The sequence below is a fragment of the Hemitrygon akajei genome, chromosome 29 (genome assembly GCF_048418815.1).
Source record: "Hemitrygon akajei chromosome 29, sHemAka1.3, whole genome shotgun sequence".
NCBI classification, from domain to species: domain Eukaryota; kingdom Metazoa; phylum Chordata; class Chondrichthyes; order Myliobatiformes; family Dasyatidae; genus Hemitrygon; species Hemitrygon akajei.
Window position 1 is genome coordinate 31,928,318 of NC_133152.1, and position 17,478 is coordinate 31,945,795.

Here is a 17,478-nt window from a genome sequence, read left to right on the forward strand (position 1 = left end):
TTCAGGCTTCTGTACCTCCTACCCGATGGCAACAGTGAGAAATGGGCATGCCCTGGGCGCTGGAGGTCCTTAACAATGGACGTTGCCTTTCTGAGACACCACTCCTTGAAGATGTCCTGGGTACATTGTAGGCTAGTACCCAAGATGGAGCCAACTAAGTTTATAATCCTCTGCAGCTTCTTTCAGTCCTGTGCAGTAGCCCCCCCCCCCCCCCCGGTGCATTAATCAGCTGTGACAGTCTCTGGTTAGTGTTATCGTCTGGGCTGTAGTTGCCTGTTGATGAGATATTGAGAACTTTGACTGAGTGCCAGTCTAGTTGGATTTTTCTCAATCATTCATTTCTAAAGTGTGTAGGCCCTCCACTTTTCAACACACAAAGCTCTAACTGCCGTGTATGGCCTCCATACATCACATTCACTTCCAGTTTGCCTTTGGGGGAAACTTTTTTGCCTGTGTAGGTCTTTAGCATCATTTAAATCTTCTCTAATGGTAGCTTAGAAAACACAAGTCTTTTGTTGTCAGCCCTTTAAATTACAGACAAAGCTGACCCTGTCTCCAGTTCCATTTTCAGTTTTACACCAGACATATCTATAGTGATCCATATGATTTTGTTATCTGCTTCAGTAATACTATGCAGTTCCGGGCATGAAAGCTCACCTTTGTCAGAGCCTGTGCTGTCTGATACTGTTTTACATTCAGTCATTTTATGCTTTTCCTTAGTTTTGTGTGTGAGACTTTTCACTCTGTTGTGCTTTTTGTCTGCCTTGCACACTCTCACTATGTGACCTTGTCCCTGACCATTTCTGCAAACTTTTTCTTTAAGCCAACAGTCACTTGCATCTTGGGAGGGTGTGCCACATTGACAACATTTTTAGCTTTTTGCACTATTCAGGGACATTTTGTGCATTTCACATTCAAACCTCTTTTCCTGTAGTTCTGCTGCATCCTTTGCTGCAGTCTCTATTGATACTGCAATGGTCAGTGCCCGTTCTAAGGTTAGGTCTTTTTCTGACCGTAGCCTCTTTTGGGTGTTTTGACTATGCATGCCACATACAAGCCTGTCCCTTAATGCATCAGAAATCCCATCTCTGAAATCACTGTACTGATAAAAGTTGGCGTAGTTCTGCAATGTGTTCAGAAATGCTTGCTTACTTTGACCGGTTCCTTCTGAACTATCTAAATTTCTCAGCTGTTACCAGGGGTTTATGGCTCAAGTGATTTTGTAAAATTGTTACAATTTTGTCAAATGTCTTGGTTGCTTGCTTGCCAGGGGTTGCTAAGTTGCATAAAAGACAAGATGCACCAGCCCCTATTAAGCTAAGAAGATGGGTTGACTTGCACCAGATTGTCAACTTCTGGAGAACAGTCGTCTCCAAAGCTTCACTCTTTGCTAACTATTACAAGGCTGCACACATTTACCACTTACAAAGTATTAAAAACTGAATGCATTACCAAAAACAAAACTGAGCGGTTTGACTTAATTGGAACGAACTCCATGACTCCCTGGAAGATTCTCCCATCTCCACTCACCAGTCAACTTCTGACAATACTATCCCATGCAACCGAAAGGGCGTACACCATTATCGTTTTGCTTATCCACCATCCTTTTACCTCTTTCCTTCCCTTTATCCCAGAAGAATATCAATTTTTCCAGGTGAGGTCGTTCACCTGCAGTGTTTCCAGTTTTGTGGACTTCAAAACCTGTTCTCAGCATGAATCATCTGAGCTTGAGAAACCTCCATTCAGTCTGCGAGGGTGATCCTGCACTTTGCAATACTCCCACATTAACTTCCCAGTTTGCAACCTCCTACATTTCTCCAAAGATGCCCAACACCAGCTCAAGATACAGCATGTCATCCTCCTTCTGGCTATGTTGCGGTCCTCTTACGATTCAATTTATGACAAAATTCGATCTCGTATCACTTAAATAATACAAGCACAGCACCATGGAATTTCTAGGCAGGTAGCTTCTGCACCAACACTGCCAAGTTAATCCTTTTACTGTAGTGCAACCATATATCTTGTCTAACTGATGTGCACATTGGTTGGGGCCAAAATCTACCAGAGAACTATAATTATTTTAAAATTGCAAAGTACTAGGCCAGAAGATAGAGATGACACTGGAGTATTGCTGTCAGGATTATTTGCAGTGAAATATGGCAATAATTGTAATTCTAAGCCAGGAGGCCAAGAGGCCTGTCCTGAAGTCGGAGGTCTGTCATGTGTCGGTAGGAGTGGAAAGGGACTTATTTGTTGTTTGGTTGATTTGCTGCTTGTCGTGTTCTGTGTTGTTCTGCCCAGCATAGTGGGTATACTATGTTGGTGCCAGAATGCTGGTTGTTAATGCAAATGACGCATTTCACTGTATATTTCGATGTACATGTGATAAATAAATCTGAATCTCACCCGTGAAGAGAACAGCGTTGGTCTAACCTGTGCATAAAACATTACACTGAACATCCTGACCATCATCAACTCAAAAGATGCTTCTCATGACCAGTTAGTTGTATATTTGCCAAACTTGACCCTTTCACTAACAAGAAAGGCATAAACACCAACAGAGTAAGTAAATGGCAAGGACCGCAGTATTTTGACAAGCAAGTACTCTTCATCTCATGTTCTCAGTATTTATCGCTTACTAATTATTATTTTGCAGTTTGTTGTCTCTTGCACACTGGTTAATTGACAGTCCTGTTGTGTGCGATCTTTCAGGGATTCTCTTTTGCTTCCTGGATTTGCTGTGGATGCCCGCAAGAAAACAAATCTCACGGTTGTATATGACGACATGTGTACTTTGATAATAAACACTTTGAACTTAGATTACCTGAAATGTCATTTTCTCTCATAATAAAATGAAGCAATATAATGTAATCTTACCTTTATGAACTCTTCATATTTTATAGCTGAAAAAAATGTAAATATATTTCTACAATTACTTAAAAAGATCAAACATTTAAAATCCTAATAAGAACAATCTCAGAAGGCCTACAATATTAGTCTCTCAGGGTTTATCTTTGCTACTTTCCAACTCTTCCCAGCCCCAATCCACTGAATTTCATTTTGATTTCTGATGTCTTCAAATAAAGTGCACCACCATGGAAATACAAGCAGCAAGTTTCCTTCCCTTTGAATAAACCCCCTTCTCATCCTGTCTCCTATAAGGACACTATATCCTTCCCTCAATTTCTCTGTCTCCACAACATCTGCTCTCAAGCCGAGGGTCTCCACTGCAAGTCTTTGGAAGAGTCCCCCTCCCTTAGGAAGCACAGCTTCACCCTGCTGTGGATGATGGAGCCCATGCATGCATTTCCTATATGTCTGATCTCACATTCCCATTCTCTTCCCCCACCCATCTTCCAAGCTTTCTGCAGACAAAACAAGAGCTTCCCACCACATTCAGCAAATCAATTTTGGCACTTCAACCAGCTCCACAGGATCCCACAACCAAAAACATCATCACCTTTCCCCAACTTTCTGTTCTCCGCAGGAACCATTCTCCCTGTGATGCCCCAATCCATCTTTCCCTTCTAAAGCCCACCCTTTCCCATCCCCTGCAACAATAGGAGGTGCAACACTTGTCCCTATACTTCCCTTCTCCTGTCATCCAAATGCAGTAGGGATACATGTGCAATTCTTCCATCCTGGTCTGTTGCATTCAAAACTTGTAACATGGCTCCTCCACACTGGCAAAACCAAGTGTAGACAGCTGACTGTTTAGTAGTCCACCTGCACACTCTCTAAAATGGTCACGTTGAGATCCCAGTTGCAACCCGAGTTTCCTTTGCATCTACAGTTGTTACTCAACTTGTTGAGTTATTATTTTTGCTCAAGTTTCCCACCCATTTAGATATTCCTGATCTAACTGTTGTAATTCCACATCCAAGATGTGTACCCAAGATCAGAAAGTCTTCTGCTGGGTGTTCTTATCTGCTTGGGACAGCAGTAGGGAACAGAACACTCATGTGAATTTCCCCTGTAACTACCTACGTATTCAGTTTTCTTATGATATGGGTAAACTTAAATTCACACTGCAGATTATATCAATGTGACTGAAACATGCAGGGGCAACAGTAAATTTACAACTACAATTCTATTCATAATATCATAGGTAATTAGTTGTGGTTAATGGGGAATTTCCCTGTTATCAGTGTGTGTGCACACGTTAGATTCTATAGACACAAGATGCTCCAATTTATTTATATTAAATAAAACTTCAATTTTTACTACACATTTTTATTTTTCTGCATAAATTGTTCTGATGAGAACATTGGTTTGTTTCCCTTTCCTCAGATGTTCAATAATTCCAGAATTTTATTCTTTTTACTTAAATAAGACCATAAGACCTAGGAGCAGAATTAGATCATTCGGCCCATGGAGTCTGCTCTACCATTCTTCTAAACTCTCAGCGAGTACAGGCCTAGAGACATCAACGGTCATGTTAACCCTCTCATTCCCACAATTATTCTCATGAACCTCCTCTGGATTCTCTCCAACGTCAGCACATCCCAAACTGCTCACAATATTCCAAATGCCGTCTGACCAATGCCTTATAAGGCCTCAGCTTTACAACCTTGCTTTTATATTCTAGGTCCCTGGAAATTAATGGTAACATATAACAATAACGTTGTTTCCAACAGGATTTAAAATTGAGTCAGCATTATTGAATTCTCACCTGCCAATCAGCAGCAAAAATGGTGCATGAATTCTGTCCATTTTTCTATGCATTTAAATGCAACAGAATTTAAATGTTATCATTTGATCACAACTGATCATACTGCCATCACTGGTTGTCCCATCATCTTGACTGGTAAAAGGAATCAGTTAGTCAGTATGGCTTGCCAGTGTAGTAAAGAACGGAATGGTGCCTGAGCATATTGGCTCAAGTCTGCTATTCAAACAGACATTCCTGTACATTTTTCTTGCCAGCTGACTTGCAGCCCTCAACTTAGGCTCTTTGGTGGCTCTCTATATCGGATGCAGTTTACTGAAGTGAAGAACTATACTCGGATTCTCCAGTTTATCAGTGGGATTCTGAATTTCTTGCATCACCGTCATAACTTTAGCCCACTGTGTCATGACCTTTCTTGATCTGGTCATAGAGCTCAGCCTTCAAGGGTCCGGTAAGGTCTGCAATAACAGAAGCTGGTTCTCTCAAGGATCTCAATGATTATTTCCAAAGCAAAGGTGAGAACTGCTTTATCTCCACCTGCTGAGTACATGACCAAACTTTTGCAGCTGTACTTCGGTTTGAAGTCTGATAAACAGAGACGGTTCAGGGTCACATTTATCTGAATACATATTGTTAGAACGATTTTGGGAATTAGTAGGTGTGAAGTTTATGTGAGCTTCAAAGAAAGCATTATCCATACATTATAATATGGAGCTGTCCTTAGATGCTTAGCACATAAAATATTGAGCCCCACATTAGGCCAGCAGATCTTTCCACTGAAAGCGTCTCTGTACGATGCCTGCTGTGCTTTGTCTTGCCGAGTAACGAAGCTGCTTTGTATCTACCAGTACATTTCTCTGATGACTTCATTCATGCAACAACATCTGTAATGCTCCATGTTCTTGGTCCTGAACCAATACAGATGTTTATCAACAGCATCAACTGTCACAATTCACTCCTTATTACCTGAGTAAGTACTTCTTAGGTTTTTCTCAGATTCTTGTTCTGTGGATATTTATTTACACAACACTGAAATGTACAATTGTCTGTGTTGGTATCTACTTATCTGCTCTGGCATTGTGTTTCTGACTGTTCTTAACGCTCGTGAATAAACTTTATTTTATTTCTCCCAATGGAGAACTAAAGTTAGAGAATTGAGTAGAACACTGATCCTGCTTTGCCACAGTCAGACTCTGGCCAAGGTAATTTCAATAAACAATTTCTCCACATTCAAAATGCCATTCTTAATTAACTGTTTGTAAATTTAAGGATATGCAAACTTTCAAGTTCTATTTTATGGACACTTAAACTTAGGGGGCATAAACAAGTTGTGCATTAAACTTTAATGGACTTTAAACTTTATTTCTCCTTTTAACTTGTGGTATTCTTTCTAGTAACAGTAAAGCAGTATCTAATGGAAATTTAGATAACCCCACCAAAAAAATGAATCAAATGATAAAAGCAGCTTCATGACAAAACTATTTAATTATTATGCTAATTTAAATGCCAGAAGTTAGGTTTTGAATTAAAGATTATTTAGAAATATGGTCATAAAGATCAAGGTATTCATTACACAAAAACATTACCTAAATATCTGGGTAAAAAATATAAGCATGAGACTAGGAGTAGGTTCTCTGGCCCATCGACAGGGATGACATCATCCAGAACACATCCCATGATTCCTGGAAAATCCAGAAATCTGCTGCTTTCTCTTTTGAATAACTCTGTGGCTGAGCTCCCACAGTCCTCCAGAGTAGAGAATGCCAAAGGTTCACCATGCCTTGAGTGAAGAACTTTGCCTCCTTTCAATCTCAAATGGCCCATTCCTTATTATGAGATAGAGGCACACTTGCTTCGAGATTCCTGCTGAAGCAGTGTACCTGCACCCACAAAGACTCTGTCAAAACCTCTTAAGAATTTGGTATAATTCAATGACAGCATCTTGTTTACTCAACCTCTTCTCATGGCAAACTCTCCCTGTCCCAGGAATCAGTCCAGTGAATCCCCACTGCACTTCCTCTGACAAGTATATGGCCACTGTTGCATGGTCCAAGTAACAGAAAGTCACTTGAAAGCATATTGTGACCACTTGAGTAAGGTCAGTGCTAAGGAGAGAATGATATTTACATTACCTAATCAGGGAGAAATTGGTTGGGATTTGCTTTGTCCAGAGGAGGTTCACAATGATCCTGGGAAAGACAGGGTTAACACATAAGGGGTATTTTGTGGCTCTGGGCCTGAAATTGCTGGAATTTAAAAGAATGGGGGGTGGGGGGTGAAAATCTCATTGAAACCTATAGAAAGAGTGGACATGTACAGGATGTTTCCTTGAGTGGAGTAATTAAGACTAGAGGGCACAGCCTCAGAATAGGATGTCCATTTAAAACAGAGATGAGGAAGGATTTCTTTAGCCCAGGGGTTCCCAACCTTAATAAAATTAATAATATTAATCACACTTAATAAAAAAAAAAGTCCATAGCCCCTCAGATAACGGTATTAGTCCACAGAAAAGGTTGGGAATCTCTGCCTTAGCCTGAGGGTGATGAATCTGTGGAATTCATTGACATAGGCAGCTATGTCATTGGGTATATTTAAAGCAGAGATTGACGGGTTCTTAATCAGTAAAGCTGTCAGAGGTTATGGAGAGAAGGCAGGAGAATGGGGTTGAGAGGGATAATAAATCAACATAATGGAATTCTGCTCATGTCTTACGGTCATACCCGTTTATTGATTAGGCCATTATGAAGTAGCTGACAGAGACTATTTGTCAATCCTCCAAAACAGGTAGTTAAGCTCATTCAGGTGGTAAAAATAACAGGCAGGTTTTTGACAACTTTCTGAGACGAGGCCTTCATGCTGGCCTTGTCTTGACACAATACCTTGATCAGCTCAGGACCCAAAAAGGTCACTGTGGTGGTCATGTCCAAAAGTGAAACATTTCACTGTCCACTGTTCCACTAAAAGCAAACTGTACCCAAGTTTTGTATAATTTCAGATAATTATAATGATTGGATTTGCTTTGTGATCCTAGAAAACTTTTCTATTCCTGACCTGTGACTAGCTTGTGATTCTTGGAGAAAAGTTAAAATTTTACTTGAGATCTGAGGGAAAGGCATGAAATGCAACTGTGAAAACAGTTTACTTGGACTTCAAATGAAAAAGATTGCTTCCATTTTGCCTCATTCAATAATCTCGTGGCAGCAAGCAAATTTCATCAGTCACAATAAAACAGACTTTATTACCATCTGATGGTTGAAGAGCTCTGACAACCTACTTATCATTCCCTCAAGGACAATTAGATGGGCAGTAAATACTGAATTTGCCTGGTATGTCCCATCAGAATGGATGAATAAAGATGGAAATCCAGCATTCTACAGAAGGTAGTCACCTCACTCCATTGAATCTCTGCCAATGCTCAGAGCATTCTGAACCACATCACTCCCTCAAGCACTTCACACTTCCATAAGACCATAAGATATAGGAGCAGAATTAGGCCATTTGGCCCATTGAGTCTGCTCTATTATTTCATCATGGCTGATCCATTTTCCCTCTCAGCCCCAATCTCTTGCATTCTCACCATACTCCTTCATGCCCTGACTAATCAAGAATCTATCAACCTCTACCTTAAATATACCCAATGACGCGACCTCCACAGCTGTCTGTGGCAACAAATTCCAGATTCACCACCACACATTCAGCCAGAAATAAAATCTTCCTCATCTCCGTTCTAAAAGGACACCCCTCTCTTCTGAGGCTATATCTTCTGGTCTTACACTCCCCCACCATAGAAAACATCCTCTCCACATCCCTCTATCAAGGTCTTTCAACGTTCGATAGGTTTCAATGAGGTCACCTCTCATTCTTCTGAATTCCAGTGAGTACAGGCCCAGAGCCACTAAACACTCTTCATATGACAAGCCTTTCAATTCGGAATCATTTTTGTGAACCTCCTTTGAACCCTCTCCAGTGTCAGCACATCCTTTCTTCGATAAAGGGCCCCAAAACTGCTCACGATTCTCCAAGTGAGGCCTCACTAGTGCTTTACAAAGCACAATGTTACACCCTTGCTTTTATATTCTAGTCCTGAAATGAATGCCAACATTGCATTTGCCTTCCTCAGCACGAGCTCAACCTGCTAATTATCCCTTGGGAGAATCCTGCAGAAGGACCCACAAGACCCTTTGCACCACAGACTTTTTAAATTTCCCTACAACTTATACTCATATCTAAACTAAACCTCTCTTTGTCACCCTGCTTCTCCCATCAACCTTCTACACCAGGAGTAATATTCATGATGGTTGTGGGAGGAAACAGGAGCAATGAGAGGGAAAGGAGATCACAGAGAGAACAAGCAAAGTTCCCACAGACAGCATTTCCTTGTGGTCAGAATGGAACAAGGGACCCTGGAGATGTGAGACATTTACAGTGCTTGTAATGTCACTGTGCCGACCATAATGCAGTTCCATTGTGGCCAGTATTGATTCTCATTGCGAATTAATTTCGATGTTGCTATGATTGAGAGGAAAAGTTCTTAGAACTGGACTCAAACCCAAATTCTGGGATCTGAATAAATTGGACAAAGCTTATAAGCTGAAACACAGTACTTGGACTTAATCTACCTGAATACCAGCAAAGTGGAAGCAAAATGGACATGGAGCATCATTAACAAATAGATTTATTTTACCAAACATACTGAAATCATTATACGAATCGAGCAAATGGCCTTCTGAAATATATGAAAGGAATCCCATACCTGAAAATGAGCGGTAATTTTTACTGTTTCCTTGGTATGCAATATAGGCAACAATAGAAATTGTTAAAAGCAAATCCTGTAGAGTTGGGGCTATCACATGGAGCTTTTCCACCCCAGCTGGAATTTGGACCATCTGTTCATCCCTGTGGAAAATGAAAAACAGAGTCAAAGATCATTATCACTGAGATGCTCAGCTCAGCTCTCAAGAATGTTCAACAATTTTTCTTTCAAAAGAAAAATATGTCAATTTCACTACCTTGTTCTTTTCCCCTTATCCCTAGAACTTATACCCTTTTATTTATTCAGTATGCTTTCTGAAACTACAATTTCTCCTTTTTTCCAACTTGTTCCTTTGCCTGCTATAATGTTAAGATCCTTGCCTCCCACTCCATTTCCTATGAACATAAGCATCATGAAAAGAGAAGAATTATTGTTTTTCCCCATGTCATAACTTCATGGTAACATTAGCATTGCTAACAATGGGATTCTTAATAATTCCAGACTCTTCTTCATGGAATTTAAATTCATCAGCTCACCAGACTGGTAATTTAAAAGAGAAAAAAGAAATCGTTCAGTTGCATCTAAGGAGAGACAAAAAAAAACTTGATAATGCATCAATCAAGCAAATATATCTTATTATAATTCTACAGGGCCTTGATGAGACTAGACTTTTGCTCTCCTTACCCAAGAAAGGATACACAGGTTTTTATTTTTATTTATAGAAGAAAATGCATAAAACAAGCAGACTTTTCCAACCAGACACAAAAACACAAGTTACATTTCAGAGGACAAGAATTATAGTCAATATAAATCCCTGAGCTCTTAAAAGTACATTAAACATCTTTGAATACCAAATTTTAAATTGTAATTATTAAAAATACACTCAGTGGCCACTTTATTAGATACTTCTGTGGCTGTAGCCCATCCACTTCAAAGTTCAACCTGTTGTCCGTTCAGAGATGCTCCTCTGCACATCACTACTGTAAAGTGTGGTCATTTGTGTTACTGTCACCTTCCTGTCAGCCTGACCCAGTCTGGCTGTTCTCCTCTGGCCTCTCATTAACAAGGCATTTTCACCCACACCACTGGATGTTGTTTCTCGCACCATTCTCTATAAAGACTGATGTGCATGAAAATCCCAGGAGATTTGCAGTTTTTGAGGTACTCAAACCACCCTTTCTGGCATAACAATCATTCCACAGTGTAAGTCACTTAGATCACAGTATTTCCCCATTCTGATGCTTGGTCTAAACAACAAATGAACCTCTTAACCATGTCTGCATACTTTTATGCAGTGAGTCGCTGCCACTTGATTGGCTGATTAAATATTTGCATTAATGAACAGGTGTACAGGTGTCCCTCATCAAGTGATCACTAAGTGCCTCAGAACATTTACTCAAGACAAGAGGAGGCAAATTGCTTTCTTTAGGAGGGTTGAGAGTCTTTTGATACCTGAAATACCAATGGAAACAGCTTCTCCTTTAAGGCAGGCTTTTGATAAGCTAAAGGGTGAATGATTATTGTGAGTAAGGAGCTTTGAAGTAATAAATTGAATCTGCTTATGATCACCTAACTGATGATGGCATAACTTTAAGGAGCTGAAGGATCTAACTCCTGCTCCTAATTAATATAAGTACACAAGTAGTAGTGGCACATTACATGCAAAGGTAACAGCAGGGCAGATGGGAGACAGAATAGTTACTGGTGTTTTAGTTATGGTGATAGTAACACTGAGGTTTCTGGAGTTGGCCATACTAATGGGGACGGTTCTTCCTGTGATTATTCCGGGGTGGCTAATGAATGAAGCTTAATGATGATGTTGTCAGAACACTAGATGGCTCTTTTCTACTTTATCCAATAATATCCTTGCAATGAAGTTGCATTTGGTATTGTGTGGCCAATGTAGACCCTGCTCCAAATTAGAACACTCGTCTTTGAAGATGGCTATCACTTTCTCACTGTTGGAGATTTCAGGATTTATATTGTAAACATTTTTCTGATATTAAGGCCACGCCCACACTAGACCGGATAATTTTGAAAATGCCAGTTTCATGTAAAAACTATAGGTGTCCACGCTATGTGTTTTAAAAAATATCTCTGTCCACATTAAAACTGATATTTCGGTGAATCTCCTCCTATTGCACATGTGCAGGACACATCTACTGAAAGAAGTGACGTGTTTGGTGTCGCATCTCGCCGTGAAAGGCTTGGTGCTCGTTTGTTCAGTTACAGACTAGAAAAACTTAAACGACGGACAGCTGTTGGCTCTCGCGCAGGAGGACTTAAAAGTGAAAGAAAACAAATACTAGAGCGTATGGAGGCAACTAACAGGGAGTTCCCAGACAGTATGGCCTGGCTGACGACGAACACTGAAAAACGGACGACTATTGCATTAATAAAGCCCCTTGTTAAATGTATAAAACATGTCTGCACCAGTATTATCTTGTATTTCCATATAATGTTACATTAGGCTGTTACACATCTATTGTCAGAGAAGTACTTGCATAAATAGGTAAACCACCTTCATACGAGCAAGAACAGAAAACAAGGCAAAGTGAGTATACGTGTTTACTCAGTAAGTTATGGGTCAAAGTATTTGGTGAGTACATTTCTAACTCTTCTGGCTTCAGTCTCGCTGCTGTCTGTTCTGAAATTGTTAGGTTGCGTTCAAGATGCTGCCATCACCATCTGTTCCGGCACGTCATGACAGTGTTTTTAGATTTCTCTGGTTACCCCGTCCACACTGCTCCGGCCAAGCGGTGTTTTCAAAATAACACACCCTGGAGAGTGTTTCTGAAAATCTCCGGTTTCGGGGGACGAAAACGCAGCTTTAGTGTGGATGGAGGGTAAAAACAAAGAGAAAAAGCTTCGGTTACGGATTTATCTGGTGTAGTGTGGATGTAGCCTGAATGGACCTATTGAAACCTATTGATGTCTGGCCACTCAGTCCTTATTGTAAACTCTTTGGCATTGAGATTTTGATAATATTTCCTTGTCATTCTGATCTGCCTCATCTTTGTTTACCAATGTGACAATATTTCTCAAAGATTCAAGAGAAAGCTACTAACGTGATGAAGGAAGCCCTGAACACTGCTGGAGATACAATATATACATACACACACATACAAGCATGGTCGAGTAGTGGTTTGCACAACACCAACTGTAAGATTGGGATATAATTCCCATTTCTGCCTGTAAGGAGTTGCACGCATGCCCTGTGATTGCTTGGGTTTCCTTTGAGTGCTTTGGTTTCCTCCCATATTCCACGGAGGTACAGTTAGGGCTGGTGAGTTGTAGACATACGATGTTGGTGCTGGAAACGTGGTGGCACTTGCAGACACCCCAATACGATCCTCGCTGATTTCATTTGCTGCTATCAACACACTTCACTGTATGCTCCAATGTCTCGAAGTTAATTCTCTGTACGGTGTATGGCGTGTCCAGAGAGGGGTAGCACCTCTGGTGGCAGGCTTGTCGTGCCCACTCAGGGGCAGCTCATCCACCTTTGGTCCCCACCTGTCACCCAGCTCTCACCTCTGGCCAAGAAACTGTTTGCAATCAACAGTGGCCACACCGCTTCGACAGGAGAGATGAACCAGGTGAGGGTAGCCGGGAGACAGGGATTTGCATGCCCCAGCAGACTGGGCAGATGAGATCAACTACAAGATCTAACGGTCAAGAAGGCAATGCTGCAATGCTTCATGGAGAGCAAAGAGCATGACAAGGCACAGAAAGTGTCATGGCTATCCACTGCAGCCAAGGAAGTCTCCAGTCATGACAATTTCTCATACCATTGGACCAAGGTTTGTAAGGGTGAGAGAGTGGAACTGATCCAGAGCAACAAGATTCCTCCCGCACAGGTCTTGGTCATCATCGGACAACCAACACGTTCTTCACTTTTGTACTGCACCCAGTGTTGTGTTACCAGTATTACCGCTTATACTGTAGCTTGCCATTTTTCCTGTGAAGAAATATAATCCTTAGAGCTGCTGGGGTGATTTGAAACCAAGAATACACACAATACATTGTTATGAACAAGTGGAGCATCCTGGCATTAATGATATTGACAAGAGACAAAAAGGCAAGAATGGTCACACTGCACTTGGGAGTACTGTGAGCATTTTGGGCCCCTTTCCTAAAAAACGGAGTGGGTCCAGAGGAGGTTTACGAGAATGATCCCAGGAACGAAATGGAGAATATGCGAGGAGCATTTAATTGCTCTGGGCTGGAGTTTAGAAGAATAAAGGGGGATCTCATTGTAATCTATCGAATATTGAAAGGCTGAAATAGACTGAATGTGGAGAAGATGTTTCCTATAATGAGGAGGTCTATGGTCAGAGGGCACAGCCTCATAATAGACGAATGTCCCCTCAGAACAATGGTGAGAAGGAATTTCTTTAGCCAGAGGGTGGTGAATCTGTGGAATACTTTGCCACAGGTGGCAATGGAGGCCAAGTCATTGTGTAGATTTAAAGCGGAGGTTGATAGGTTCATGATTAGTAAGAGAGTCAAAGGTGGGGAGAAGCCAGTAGAGATAATAGATCAACCCTGATAAAGTGGCAGAGCAGAAACAATGGGCCAAAAGGCCTAATTCTCCTCCTATGTTAATACTCATATGGAACAAAAAACGTATTATTCATGGTGATTAGTCTCCATTTTGTTACAGCAAGAAAGGCTTTGTTAATTATGGACAGCTGTCCTAAATAATCTGTGGCATTTCAGTGAATCAAACAGGGATAACTGTACTTGCTAGAGTTAGGAGGGCATCTATTCTCTACAGCTCAGAGAAATGAGGGCTGACCTCATTGCAAAGGACAAAATGCTTGGGAGGCTCAACAGAATAGATACAAGGAGGATGCTTGCTCTGGTTTAGAACAACAAGGGGTCTCAGGATCAAAATAAGAGACAGGCCATTTCAGACTAATACTATCACCCAATTAGAGTAACAATAGTTCTAGATCCACTTCACTGCTTACCCATTTCTTTTACTGAGCATTATTGATTTATCGATGGATTCCAATCCGTGCCACCTCCTGCTACTGACGTGACCCCAGTGGTTTCCTGCAGAAAGGTGACAGAAAAACACAAAAAATTGGAAGTGCTTGTCAGTCCAGTGAATTGTGTTGTTCTGATATTTAACAAGCAGACTTGACTTTATGTGTATCTTCTGTTTCTTGCCAAAGCTGAATTCAATCTTGATTCTTGGGTACACCTTGCACCAGCAGTTAATCCAACTAACAGTACCTTTTGCTATTAAGTAATGACATGTTTCAACATTGAGATCCACACAATATCCGGTCTAGCAACTCTTAACAAAGCTAAACTGTCTAATTTAACTTTAGCTCCAGAAACAATTCTAATTTTTTCATACCACATTCACAACACTATTCTACCATCAAGGTTTATAAACTTCTCCACACATTCAACTACATGCTTTGCCACTAGGATGTGTAAAGTTTTCCAATATTTCTCCAGATGCAGAAATCTAGAGGATTAGAAATTCATCCTGTGCCGTGTCCACAATACGGGAGCCTCATTCCATCATGCATCTTATTTCACTAATTTGCTTATTTACCTTCAGTGTAATTAAAATACAGGCTTTGTTTAAAACTCATTTGCCTATTTTTATCTATTCTCCAGATACAATAGGTATCTCTAGACCAGTGGTTCCCAACTTGAGGTCCATGGACCCCTTTGGTTAATGGTAGGGGGCCATTACAGAAAAAGGGCAAGGACCCCCTGCTCTAGATGATGTCTTTATCCAAATGGGTTATTTCTGAATTATAAATATAAATATCAATGTGCAAGTCTAGAAAATGATGTTGAAATGGCATAAACTGCAGACCTGTGAAAATCAGTGCAAGATCACTACAAATGACTGTCCATACAGTGATGAGCAACGCTGTTAACAGTGAGACATCTAGGATGACAGGCAGTGGTTTCCAGTTCTCAGTCTTCATTGGAACTGGATGCATCCTTTAGTATCTGCAAAACACAATTAGACAACTCTGGGGATTTACTAAATGGTTCTCAGTCAAGCAAGCCTTCTGAAATACCTCTCATCCCCCCACTTCTTTCTTCTGCCATTCACTCTCCTCTCCTATCAGTTTCTTTCTTCTCCAGCCCTTGACCTTTCCCCAACCACCTGGCTTCACCCATCACCTTCCAGCTTGCTTCATTTCCCTCCCTCCACCTTTTAATTCAGGCATCTCCCCCCCTCCATCTTCCCTCTCAGACCTGCACAAGGGTCTCGGCCCAAAACATCAACTGTTTATTCTTATCCGTAGATGCTGCCTGACCTACTGAGCTCCTCCTGCATTTTGTGTCTGGTGCTTTGGATTTCCAGCATGTCCTTTGTTTTTTCATTCCTGTATATAATTATTGGAAGTCCATTTAACCAAATGTGAAATAGAAGGAGACTTTGCCACTTTTGGTTCCAGGTCTAATAAATAATAGGTTATGAGGTGAGTTAAACAATAAAACATAAATTTGCTGTCTTCTACTCACAAAGACCCCACCATATAACAATTACAGCACGGAAACAGGCCATCTCGGCCCTTCTAGTCCGTGCCGAACACTTACTTTCACCTAGTCCCACTGACACGCATTCAGCCCATAATCCTCCATTCCTTTCCTGTCCATATACCTATCCAATTTTACTTTAAATGACAATACCAAACCTGTCTCTACCACTTCTACTGGAAGCTCATTCCACACAGCTACCACTCTCTGAGTAAGGAAAATCCCCCTCCTGTTACCCTTAAACCTTTGCCCCCTAACTTGCAACTCATGTCCTCTTGTTTGAATCTCCCCTACTCTCAATGGAGAAAGCCTATTCATGTCAACTCTATCTATCCCCCTCATAATTTTAAATACCTCTATCAAGTGCCCCCTCAACCTTCTACGCTCCAAGGAATAAAGACCTAACTTGTTCAACCTTTCCCTGTAAATTAGGTGCTGAAACCCAGGTAACATTCTAGTAAATCTTCTCTGTACTCTCTCTATTTTGTTGACATCTTTCCTATAATTCGGTGACCAGAACTGTACACAATACTCCAAATTCGGCCTCACCAATGCCTTGTACAATTTTAACATTACATCCCAACTCCTACACTCAATGCTCTGATTTATAAAGGCCAACATACCAAAAGCTTTCTTCACCACCCTATCCACATGAGATTCCACCTTCAGGGAACTATGCACCATTATTCTTAGATCACTCTGTTCTACTGCATTCTTCAATGCCCTACCATTTACCATATATCTCCTATTTTGATTAGTCCTACCAAAATGTAGCACCTCACATTTATCAGCATTAAACTCCATCTGCCCACTCTTCTAACTGGCTTAAATCTCTCTGCAAGCTTTGAAAACGCACTTCATTATCCACAACGCCACCCACCTTAGTATCATCCACATACTTACTAATCCAATTTACCACCCCATCATCCAGATCAATAATGTATATGACAAACAACATTGGGCCCAGTACAGATTCCTGAGGCACACCACTAGTCACCGGCCTCCAACCTGACAAACAGTTATCCACCACTACTCTCTAGCATCTCCCATCCAGTCACTGTTGAATCCATTTTATTACTTCAAGATTAATACCTAACGATTGAACCTAACTAACCTTCCATGTGGAACCTTGTCAAAGGCCTTACTGAAGTCCATACAGACAACATCCACTGCTTTACCCCCGTCAACTTTCCTCGTAACCTCTTTAAAGAATTCAGTAAGATTTGTCAAACATGAACTTCCACACACAAATCCATGTTGACTGTTCCTAATCAGACCCTGTCTATCCAGATAATTATATATAACATCTCTAAGAATAATTTCCATTAATTTACCCACTACTGACGTCAAACTGACAGGCTAATTGCTAGCTTTACTCTTAGAACCCTTTTTAAACAATGGAACCACATGAGCAACATGCCAATCCTCTGGCACCATCCCCATTTCTAATGATATTTAAAATATTTCTGTCAGAGCCTTGCTATTTCTACACTAACTTCCCTAAAGGTCCTAGGGAATATCCTGTCAGGATCCA

General features: G+C 40.9%; 1 protein-coding gene across 1 annotated transcript in view; it reads right to left on the reverse strand.

Annotated features, from left to right (window-relative positions):
* LOC140718532 (uncharacterized) overlaps positions 1-17,478 on the reverse strand; it is a 74,314-nt gene that overhangs the window by 50,914 nt on the left and 5,922 nt on the right. The window contains exons 3-6 of the mRNA XM_073032495.1: positions 15,268-15,407; positions 14,399-14,483; positions 9,423-9,565; positions 2,878-2,903 (exon numbers count right to left, since the gene is read on the reverse strand). Of these exons, the coding sequence (XP_072888596.1) occupies positions 2,878-2,903; positions 9,423-9,565; positions 14,399-14,483; positions 15,268-15,397 (384 nt within the window). The 5' untranslated portion in view covers positions 15,398-15,407. The remainder of the gene's footprint in view (positions 1-2,877; positions 2,904-9,422; positions 9,566-14,398; positions 14,484-15,267; positions 15,408-17,478) is intronic.